At 32.3% G+C, this 12,108-nt stretch overlaps 2 protein-coding genes across 5 annotated transcripts in view; one reads left to right on the forward strand and one right to left on the reverse strand.

Moving 5' to 3' along the window:
* The window catches only part of LOC142354486 (uncharacterized), a 161,701-nt gene that overhangs the window by 79,914 nt on the left and 69,679 nt on the right, over positions 1-12,108 (forward strand). The window lies entirely within an intron of this gene.
* LOC142354569 (uncharacterized) overlaps positions 1-12,108 on the reverse strand; it is a 63,244-nt gene that overhangs the window by 43,303 nt on the left and 7,833 nt on the right. Inside the window, exons 1-2 of one of the 4 annotated variants that reach the window (XM_075406893.1) lie at positions 7,092-7,109; positions 1,875-2,645 (exon numbers count right to left, since the gene is read on the reverse strand). In XM_075406893.1, coding sequence (XP_075263008.1) covers positions 1,875-1,902 — 28 coding nt within the window. In that variant the 5' untranslated portion in view covers positions 1,903-2,645; positions 7,092-7,109. Of the gene's footprint in view, positions 1-1,874; positions 2,756-3,190; positions 3,355-7,091; positions 7,110-12,108 lie in introns of those variants that run through there. The other 3 variants (XM_075406894.1, XM_075406892.1, XM_075406891.1) reach the window with 3 other exon arrangements.

Raw genomic sequence — 12,108 nt, forward strand, 5'->3', positions numbered from 1 at the left:
AAAACAGGTCTTAGACAAATATCTTTGTCTTCGATTTGTTCAGATATCGGAGTGAACTGGTATACATAAAAGAGATTGCGTATTTTGTGATATGTAGTAAACCCAGTCCAGTTCGATATTGAAAAAACTAAGATTAGCAGTTAGTTGTGAACTGAAATTGTAATGCAACGGTAAGAATATAGCGGATATACAGTTACAAAAGCGAATAGCAAAAAACACAATATCCGGACAGATTTGTGGCCGCTGAAACGAACTGGGTGGTGTAAAGCTTTCCTCGTCATAAGTGGGAGAGCAGCCGTTACAGGTAGTCTCTGTAATTCTAGTTATTTACATTATTTACGTTTTTATCAATTTATTTGAGGCCTCATTTTGGGCAAGATGTTCCGATTTTCATTTTCTACTTAGTAGACTTCAGTGCAGTTATTTCAGATAAATTATTTAGATAGAAGATTAGAGATCAGAAAAAGAACAACATCTTTTTTGTATTTTGATACAAAGTCTAGTCTGAATTTGACAGAAAGATATTTCAGCTACTTTTTTTCTAATTTGATTACTGGACAGCTTAGCTTTTCCTGGTTACTTTTATCCTTGTTTTTCTCATTAAAATTAAGAAAATTTTCGATTTTTGTCAAAGCGTCCTTTGCGCCAACGTGTTTTATTTTTGCTCGCAAACATTTGCCTAATTTTTTTTGTAAAAGGAGACCATTTCTAATTATTATTGTCCCATTATTTTCTCCGTAATATTGGTTGTGCTGATTATTGTAAAATGAGATCTTTTTTACTGCTTTGGTTTTCAGTTTCTCTGTTGATACATGTGATGTTATTCGCAAGTTTGAATTTTGAAGCATTCAAGAAAAATATCAAATTGTCTCCATGTTTGGAATCAATGACGACATTATTATCAAGGTCCTATTGTAAAAAATGAATATTTCTCTCCTAAGTTGATATTTAGTGCTGAAATGTGGTGTGCAATTGAATACACTACGAATTATTTGAGAACGTTATCAACTATTCTTTTCAGCAAAAAGAAGAAAAATTTATGGGCAATATTTCAAGCCCAGTCTAATATTTGAAAATCTGAGGACTCAATTTTTGTCTTATGCGCGAAAAAATACATCCTGAAATTCTGGTTGAGAACTATGCTGCTGGGGCGCAGTAAAATCAAGACGCCGCGTGAAAGTCAGAAAATAAATCTATTTTTCCAATACGAACCAATTGTGATCTGTCACAACTAGGTTCTAAAGCCAAGACTGCGGCAATAATTTTATTTGTTAATTTTTTATTTTTCGATTTTTCAGCGGTTTTTTGTTCTTCAGAATTAACGTTTAGCGAAAAAAATATGACAAAAAGTGGACATAAATCTCATAGCCAGCGAACTCGTTTTTTTTTTTAAGTTTTCTTTTCATTACTCTTGTTCTCAGATACAGATGGAACAAATTATTTAGAAGGGACTAAGAAAATTACACTAAATTATATTAAAAAGTTGTGCAATATCATATCATTCTTGATAATTCACAAATAAGTTTTTCTTATTAGAGCGTACTTATATTTTCATAGTTATTTTCCTTTTCCGTTTCTTGTGATTTGAGTTTGTGCAATACTTGATATACTCGCCAGTTTCTGTTAAGCATAGGATATTTTGACTTAACATTTTCGAAAATTTGATTTTTCGGGGACAAACTGCGAAAAAAATAGTAAGCCAAGGAAAAACTTACCGGAGCTAAAATTCTGGGCGTACCCCGGGATTGGTTATTAAAACCATTTATTACTTGTTATTGTCACTCAACGCCTACTCAGACATATATAACCATTTATATAAATGTAACCTGTTATAAATAACACTTAGAAGATATAGTGACAGTTATTTTGCTTACCTTTTTTCACAATGTATCGCGTATCCATCGTATTAGACCGGATGTTTTCAATTCCTCCCTTTGTAAACAAATTGTTTATTCTGCAGAAATCCCTGTTTGAATTTAGTAAAATTTAGGGCTCTTGATAAGTGTCAGTTTAAGCGTTCGCACCGTTATTAGAAGATAACTCAGCCAAAATAAAAGTAGAATAAAAGTAGAAAGATTTATTAGATAATATAAATCAATCAATCTATCAATCTTTGAGTTTGAGCCTTCCATTTTTTATACCATTAAATGGTTGTAAAATAAACTTAAATTCATTTCTAAGTTTGTTATTTCGTTCATTACTTCAAGAAATTAATGGTAATAAATAGGTAGAGTTCTCGAGATTTTGTTCAAATTGGGCAAATTTTGAGTTACAAGTTATTAATAAACCTGGCAAATCCAAAGGTAATATATTTGATCACGTTTCATCAAAGGAAGCGGTAATAACGGGGGATAAATAGTAACGGTCGGGATAAGTTTAAACCCTTTTATAACTGCGGTTATGTTGGTTATAAATGACAGCGTCTGTGCGACTGCGTGGATAACTGATAAAAAGTTTTCACGAAGACTCTTCAACCATGCGCTGGGAAAACAATAAACGTCCCAGATAAGAAATAGAGGGATTTATTGAACGGGTGGCTGCTAAAATAAACAATTTGTAAAGATAATTTGAAACACTTGCGTTGGGGTATAAAAGGATTTAACTGTCTTTAAAGCAAACCCCACTCGAAGGTAAGGAGTATCCTTCTAAAATAGAAATCTAAGTTCAAACAATACTTTAATCATACCTGTGTGAAATATTTGCAAAAATGCTTACTAAATTTAGACTACTGCCAAATATTGTGAAATATAACCCAAAAGATTACTTACTATTTCAAGGTTACAAATTTTTAAGAAAATTTTCTAGAAATTTTCCGTCTGAAAAAGTCAAAAGTTTTCCGAGTTCAAAACATGTTAATGTAAAAAATATGTTGCGATTAAAGAATAAAAAGGAGGATATTGTCAAAAAAGACCCTAAGATGAAAATTTTATTGTTCTGTTTTACAGTCATTTTTGCGCATTTTGTCACTTTTGCGCTGAAAACTACTGAAGTTAATTGTCAGTTCATGCTACACGTGAAGGGGTGTTGCGGGTGCAAATTGTCAACAAGCCCGTCTGGTTACAAAAGCCCGGCGGGCTAAATTGGATGTAATAACCAGGTTTGGTTATAAACTTATTGCCAACAAAAGGGTGCTTGTGAACAACTACAATATTTCCTTTTTCTCTCTTAGTTAGGTAATTTTATTCAATACTTTTCAAAGAGTGAACGATGCTTGAAATAAGCTTTTTCAACAGAAATTCCTGTATTTTAGTAAGAAGTGGGAGTTTTTTGAATTATTGATTTTTCTCGCTTTTTCTGTTTTCAATTTTTCAGAGGTTGCTGCTGTTTTCAATTGTATCTTGAAACAGTTGAGATTTTTGTTGTTCATTTTGCTGTGAGAAACTGAAAATGTCTTTTGGTAAAATCAAGTTATTCCACTTGAAAAAGACAAAGAACTCTGCAATCGAACAATAGCAGAATTTAAGCTAAGTCGAAAATTTTGGAAAATGGGCGAAATACTTAGGAAAGTCAAATAAAACAGCAACAAAAGCGGAAAATATTTAATTAGAAATGAAGTAGTATATCTTTATTTTAACTCAGATTAAGAAAATTAATTTCTAAATGTATAAATTTTTATGTAAAAATTACTAAGAAATGTTATATTTAGTTGAGTTTGGGTTGCATGAACAAAAAACAAATTTCCCTGCCCACCCTCACGCGCCGGATTTTAGCAATGCCCCTCATAGACTGGTTTACAAAAAATTTTAGGGTAAATTTTGGTTACAATTTCCGAATGGCTGGATATCACATTATTTGTGACATTTAGGATAAATTTCGTTACTGTTGGAAATTAAAAAAGATTTGATCGATCAATTTTCAAAGTAACAGCAAGGACGAAAATTTCTGCTTGACTTTTATAAGCCGGGTTGTCTGTGGTACATAAAAATATTAATATCAATCCTTGCGTTTCTTACTTTTTTTCGAATTTTCAATTGGACATCTATGAAAAAATCGGCTTGTCTATGCTTTCGGTTAATTTAATTGTTAAATGCGCATAAATTCGGCCTGACCAAAAACAAGGAGAAACTGCTAGATCTAATTTAAAATTCTAGAGTTGATTGTTCAAAGTGATATAGTGATAACTGCGGGGATTATACCATCTCATAACCAGACTAATAACCAATATGTCTGCTGGTGTCCAAATTTATAACTAAAAATTATAATCCCCCTCCATTTTTTCGTCGGGGTGAAGGCCTGTGATTTGCATAACCAGAAATTTAAGTTACTGTTAGATATGCGTTGATTAAATAAAATTAAATTGATAATTAGCTGGTTTCTTGTTCAAATGTAGGAAATATGGAGTTTGAAATATGATTGATGAGACCGTTTTAGAGCACAAGATTTTGATGTGCACCACGAAATAGATAAAACTGAAAATCTGATCGAATAATTTCAGATTGTACGGTTTTAAGAACCCGTCAAAAAAGATAATAAAATGTTTGTATTCAATCTGGCAGATGATTTCAATTAAACAAAATTCAATATATATATATATATATATATATATATATATATATATATATATGTATATATATATATATATATATATATATATATATATATATATATCTACCCGGGTCGAAATCAAATGGTTATCTTGCAAGATTCCGGCAGATTCTGCCAGAATCTTGCATGAATATGCCTATTCTTGCAAGATTGCCAGAATCTTTCAAGATAACCATTTTTCTGCCAGAATCTTACACGATAGCCATTTCTTCTGCCATAATCTTACAAGATAGCCATCTTTTCTGCCAGAATCTTACAAGATAGCCATTTTTTTTCTGCCAGAGTCTTACAAGATAGCCCTTTTCTCAACTACTTTTTACACTTAAAAAACGCGCTAAATCCACTCCTAAGCCCTTGAAATCCTAAAATGAAAATATTAAACGTCTCAATATTTGAATGTACACATATTCTGGGCATCGACAAAAGCAAGAGAAAAAAAAGAGACATCAGAAAAATATTAATCTAAGGCAACAGAAAAGGTGTCCTTCCAACTTTTCGCTTTCTTGGTTTTTCTTTTTCTTGGTTCATTTCTTCTTGACTTTGTTTTCTTGAATATGGGTGGAAGATGGGTTGCAGATGGCCATTTGGTCTCGTCTAGGGTATATATATATATATATATATATATATATATATATATATATATATATATATATATGTATATATGTTTACGGATCAATAACAATGCTAAACTTGATACAAAAACTAATCTGAATATATTAGTGTTTGTGTATATGTGTGCGTGTGTGTGTGTGTTCGCGCGTGTGTGTTTGTGCGCGTGTGTATATGTATATGTGTGCGTCTCTGTGTGTGCTTGCGCTTGCGTGTGTACGTGTGTGTGTTTGAGTGTTTGTGTGTGTGTATGTGTGTGTTTGTATATCTGTGTGCTGAGTTTCGTATAAATTGTTTGTTGTTAACTTAACTTGAAGTAATTACCATGATTTACATCCCATTTTTATGTATTGAATTTGACAACTCTTGTTTTGAAAAATTGATCACACGAGTGCCACTTTACGGCAAAACGTGAAATTCGATAAAAATGTCTAGTACAAATTGTTTGGTTGTTTGTGCATTCTGAGTAATTTTGATAATATTGATTAAGTTAAAAAATGCTGAAAATTTGTCTCCAGATTTTTTGACAAAATATCCAAGAAACTTATACCCTTTTCATATTGAAGGGGTTTAGTTTAGTTTTTAAAATGCCATCTAATCAAAAGTTTTAGTACAATTTTTATGCCATTTTTATAGTATACTTGAACGTTTCTTCGTTAAAATGAGTTTAATCAACTGATTCACCAAAAAAAAATTACGAAAAAGGGGTCTTTTCTAGAAGTTTTTCAAGGCTAGGACCAGATTTACTTGAAATAATATTGCTGAATACATCAAATGTTGGCAGCAGAAAAATAAATTGAAATGTAAATAAATGTTCAAACAGAACAACAAATTCTTCTTTAATTTGGTGATACTAAATTTTTCAGCTTATGTTCCGAGCCAAGAAATGACCTCTCATAGAGTGACATTTCAAATTCGCGTTTAAAAAGCCTGGATTGAAAATTTAACAATTTTTTTAAATATCTGACCTTAAAACATCTTGTTTTATTTTTTCAATACCCTTTCTTTGTCAAATTTTGTATCAATCGGTGTGCAAAATGTTGAAAACAATTCTATTACTTTTTTAAAAAGAACTGACATCTATTAGGTAATCAAAGATTCACAGCTGTTTAAACTCAGCTTTTTGGGAACCCTGGCAGGATTATTTGAAGATACCCAAGCAGTTCAAATGTCCCGGGTTGACCCCATAATTGAAAAAGTTATAAAATTACAACTTCATATTATGGCGTCTATGAAAAGTTGTAGTCATAGAACTTTCATAAAAGGGAGTTCTATGGAATTAAATTTTTATGCAAAATTTTTTTATATCATGAAAAGGAAGGAAAAAGTATGTTTCAAAAAACTAACTTGAAAAAAAATTGAAAAATTGAGTCTTAAGCGAACAGAGAATTATGGAAAAGTTGTAGCCATAGAACTTCATAGAAAACAGTCAAAACTGTTTTCCCTTGTAGTTTAAGAAGCTCACGAGGACTCACGAAAAAACCAAGACTCTTTAAATGCCTCCTTTCTGTTGTTATGGAAGAGTGGTAACCATAGAACTTCCATATTATGGAAAAGTTGTAGTCATAAAACTTCCATTTATGAAAAAGTTATAGTCATTGAACTTTCATTTATGGCAAAGTTATAATTTTACCAATCTTTAAAAACTTTTTTGATTTATGAAGTCAATGGTCCATAATATGAAAGTTCTATGATTATAACTTTTGGTCAGCCCGGGGTTTGTGAGATCTGTTTTGTTAGTCCTTTATTCTCTCAATCACTTTAACAAACCAACTGGTTAATCAAAAACGTATTCGGGCAACTAAAGTCAGTTTAAAGAGCAGCTTGATTTTTTGAGACATACCTTCCTGAATTTATGTAATATTTTTACATAAAATTAGTTAACTTTGCAAAAAACTTTTGAAAATATGATGCATGATAGTGAAATTAGATCAAACTTGTTTTTTGTTTTCGATCCATCCCACTTCAAATCAATTGAACATAATGTGAACATTGATAGGAGAACTGAAGAATATTGAATAAGAGTAAAAAAAGTTTGGTCAAATTTTTTTCAGTTTTTTTCTCCAATTGTCTTAAGCAAGATGCACCAGACGATGTTAGACAAAACGAAGGCCACAGCGAACGCAATAAATGACTTAGTTGACTTTCAATGTCAAAGCATAACTTGAATTGTTTTCTCTTTTAGACTGCAGTAGCGACTAACTTGTACAAGTCGATTTTGGATAGCTGAACAAATTTATGGCAAAAGAGCTCTTTCTGTTTTCATTTCACCATTTACCCCCAAAGAGGGAGTTTTGAGAGCGTAGCGTATTAAGATGAATTATTTCACCCAAATTCGCCTGAAGGCTTTTCCGTTTCCAATGTTTTTTCAAGTCCCCCCGGACCGGGGCTAAATTGAGGCGCCTTTCATTATTTTGCGACGCGGTTGAGATGGAAAACATTTACAAAATGCTGTTATATCGAAATAAAATTGAAAGAAAACAACCACAAAAAGAGCAATGGAGTGAAATAAAAGAACAAAATTTGCGTTTATTTCACCTTTTAGTTCAACTCTTTGTCTTTTCGATCATGCTAAAAGGCATAATCATTTCATACCAGGTAGAAAATTTCAACAACCTTTTGGTTCGTCTCAAAAGCTAATTTAAGAGAACATGCTATGTTAACGGCCATGTTAAAATTGGAGCTGGTTATTTATAGTTGAAATACGTGTTGTTATTCGGACGGTGTCAACGCTTTTATCCATAACCAAAGTACTAAGAAATTAGTTGGGCTATAACCGACAATAAACCCAACATTTCAATATTTCTGACAAAGCTAAACTTCAGGACATTCCAAGCAGAGCTTAACATTAAGACATGAACTTTACGATATATAAGGCTGCTTTTACGAACGAGTGGGGAATTACTTCAAATAACTTCTAGACCAGGTTTGACGGTCGATAAAAAATCCCGAAAATCGTTCAGGGTCATATATAACTGAACTAATCATGCAGAGTCATACAATTTGTATGATTTTCAGATTAACAACAGATTGCTCATACACATTTTTATAAACGAATTTGACTAAAAACCCGGAAAGCGAATAAAAATTCGATTTCCATTTTAAAAAATTTAATTTTAAAAAGGAAAATCTCTCCATTGTTTTGCGGTCTCGTGGCCGAGTTTTCTTATGCAATAAGAAGAGCAGTGTTAATAGTATGTTGTTGAGCGTAAATGTTTTGTTATGAGGTGACCGGACAATTGATCAAAAACATTAAAATTGGGTCATAAGATCGAAACCAAATTTTATTCTCATTTGCTGATATGAAGATATTAAGCGTTATTTGTGATCCAGCTTGAGATTACCGCATCTGGCCAAGCCTCGCCAGCCATGGCCTAGTCTTAGCGGCACAAGGAACGTAATGTGAAGCTATCAAAATTGAACAGACTATCGGAACCGAACAACTTAAACAAATGCAACTTAAACAACAATAGTCACAATCAGCTACTCAAATCGCTATTATTTTTGGGCACTGTCCTTTTTAAGAGATATGGCAAGCTCGAATTTTATTACTCGAAAAAAATTATGGCACTGTCAATTTCATCTTCAACAGTTGAAAAAAAATAAGTGTCTAGGTTAAAATGCTGAGCAACAGTGAAAAGAAGAAAGAGAGAGAAAGAGAGACAATGATTTCTGTCGACGCATTACTCTAAGAGACACAGCAAGGAAAACAGAAAAAAAATTTCTGGGCGAGTCCAAACTTTTGTACATATGCGGCAGGTTCAAACTTTATTCTTTGATTATACTCCAATGTTTGACCCACTTAGCTGTTTTCGTTTTGGTAAATAAACAATTGTTTTAATAAGAAAGTTCAACAGATCTTTTCAAAAAAATCATTCAGACTTTATTCCATTTTCAGCCATTTTTAGTTTTTTTCTATCTTTGAAAATTTTCTAGTGTATTTGCTTTTTTTCATTTTTGTTGATTTATTTTTAAAATGAGGTTGAAATTAGTATTTCTTTGAGGCCATCTTATTTAGATAAAAACAATCTGAATTGCTATTAAAATGAAAATTGAAACAATTTTGTCGAAGACGTGGCTAATTTTGACTATATTTAGGTTTACTGCTTATTTTTCTGTTTTTTGGACTTTCGCAAAAATTCTATTGGAAACGAATTTTGTTTGAAAATTTTCTATGAGATTTTCAACTCAGAGTAGACAGTAGAACGTTTTTTTTTGTTGGGTGTATTTTACTAAGATACAAAATATTCGATTTTAAATTCTTTTTAAACTTTTGCTTCATGTCGATTAATGTGCCTTCGGTTGTATGGTTAAACACTGACTGAAAACAAAGAGCGTTGAACGCCTCCGCGGAGCAACTTAAAAGACGTGTCAACTGCTGAGAAAATTTTATTTCGGCTCTAAATCCCAGAGCTCTTTTTCTTTTTCATTCGTTATTGGATTTTTGCGGTATACTTGGTTTTTGTTGTTTGCCTTCTTTTTTTAAAAAATTGTCTTAAGATAAAACAGTTTATTGGGATTTTTCAGAACTACATTGTTAAGTAGATCTTGCGCAAAAACTTTGATTTTTTGTATTTAATTTACTTTTTTTCTCCTTTTTGGTAGATCTTTGTGTACTTCATCAGACAAACTTCGAGTAAGGAGAATACTCAGTTGCATTTTGAGTCAAATTTCACTTCGAGTTGACTCAAGATTTTATCTTCTTTTCGTTTTACCCTCTATTTTTGTTCCAGATTTACACAGCTCAGACTTTTCACTTTCCGCCTATGAACGACGCATCGTATTGTTTACTTGAATCAGTTTTCAATCTCACGAAACAAGCTTGATTTAAAATAGCAATTGCTTTTTGCTCAAATATCCAAATCAGAGTAAGCTGAGCATCCAGAAACAAACCAAATTATGAAGGCAATGACAACGTCATTGTCATATGGTTTATCATATTTTTTCGAGTTAACGCTAGTCAGTATTATTAATAAAAAATCAGCTCCTGTGAAAAAATTTAAGTGCACAATTTTCGAGTCTAATTTATTTGTTACTTAAATCTACAACAATTTATGAAACCTGAGAAAAAGCTGTCACATTGAGGTTTTCTGCATTTCTTATTGGGTTTAAAAACTTCTTGGCCGTCTAGCGGTTAAATGATTGCGATTTTCTTATACTTTCCTGTTTATTTTTGAGGGGTTTTCTCAGAAAACTTTTGTAATAATTTTGATTGATGAGTATTTTGTTTTAGGAAAAAAATAAAAGAATTTGGAAAAACTTCTCATTTTCCAACTCTAAATTTGTTATTTGTCATCATAATTTTACGATATTTTTGTAATTCTTAAGCCGCTTTTTAGATAGGTTATTTTTGTAATTCGAGGGGATTTAGCATTTATTTCAAAATATATCACTTATATGATTGAGAAAACACAGTTATGCGAAGCGCTAAATGATCAGAAATCTGAAAACAATTGAAGTCTCAATAGTTCCCCGAGAAAAAAATGAAATTTTTTTAAAAGTCTTTGCAAGAATCAGTCAGTTTAAGAGCTTTTCAATGATTCTATTTTTCTCTCTTTCGAGAAAATATAATTGCCCAAAAATTACTTAAAAAGCTCGGGTAGACATTTGCTTAGTTTCAGCATGATATCCACCATAACTGTTGAGCATAAGTACATAATTAGTACATAAGTACATAAGTACATAATAAGTACACCACTTATTAGTAATATATACACACAATTTATGTAAAACCATTCGGTGAAGAAAGTTTATATACATTAAGAAAGAGTTTGAGTTCTTGTTAAAATTGAGTTTTGGAAATCACTGTATTAAAACATTTCTTCAGCGTCAGGTGGACTCAGCCATTCCAAGTGCCGTGAAGGACTTCTACTGGCTGATATCGACATTGTACTTGAATTGGTCGTTTGAGCTCTTGGCTAGCCTCGTAGAGTATGAGGGACGACTTTCAATTGCTTCAGGTAAGTAATCTCTTATAATAACTGATCAATACTAAACAAACAGAAAAAAAAACAAAATGAAATAAATTTGCAAGTTGAAATAAAACAAAAAAGAAAGAATCGATGTTCTTTGGTGGGGCTAGAACCACCTTCTGCGCCTCTGCTGATCGGTTAGCGCACTGGACCAAACCATCGTGCTTCACTTCACTGTAACTTTTCTTAGAGTTCATCCAAATAGATTATGTCTTCTGGTTCAAATCAAGTCGTAGAATCTCATCACTTTAAAGAAGAAGAATTTCGTTGTTGTTATTGAAAAGGAAAAAGATTTCGTTTAAATTGAAGATTAGGATTGAGATCTAAAACAAATGTGTTTTCAACTTCAATTAAAAGAAGTAATGATGTGATAAAAAGTGCAACGCTGACCTAAACCGTAAAACCACTGACACCAAACCGCGCGGCACAAAACTATAATATTAGACTTTTTTGTTGCTTAAATAAATCAGTGGAGTGTTGAGTAAAAAAGAATAAAATGGATGAAAGTTATGGGAGGAAGGCTTTGGTAATCTGTTCAGCCCCGAATTTGCTAAGCGAGCGGCTGGCTGAACAGAAGGAGACAAAGGAGTAAAATGGAATAAAAGTGAGTTTTATCTGGCCCCGAATTGACCAAGCGAGCGGCTGGCCATATACTCATAACATGTCTGACAAGTTTAAGAGACGCATGTGTCAGAAATATAAAACGTAGGAAAACATTCGCAAGTTAATACTTCGCGTCTTCAAACTGCTGTCGATTCGACTTTTCATTTTCGTTTTCTCGTATTTCACCGCTGCGCCATTTTGCTCTGCTGTAACACGTAAAGTAAATCTTTTTGAGCTAGCTGTAGGTAACTGACGCTTTTATCGAGATAGAGCATAAATCAAATAGCAAGAGTTGAAGAGAGTTTGACTCGAAACGGAGTTGTTGGTACAGAGTTCTTCCAGATCACCCTCCTCACAACCGCGCTGCTGGCTAATAATT

The sequence above is a fragment of the Convolutriloba macropyga genome, chromosome 15, assembly GCF_964194025.1.
Source record: "Convolutriloba macropyga chromosome 15, txConMacr16.3, whole genome shotgun sequence".
Classification (NCBI taxonomy): Eukaryota; Metazoa; Xenacoelomorpha; order Acoela; family Convolutidae; genus Convolutriloba; species Convolutriloba macropyga.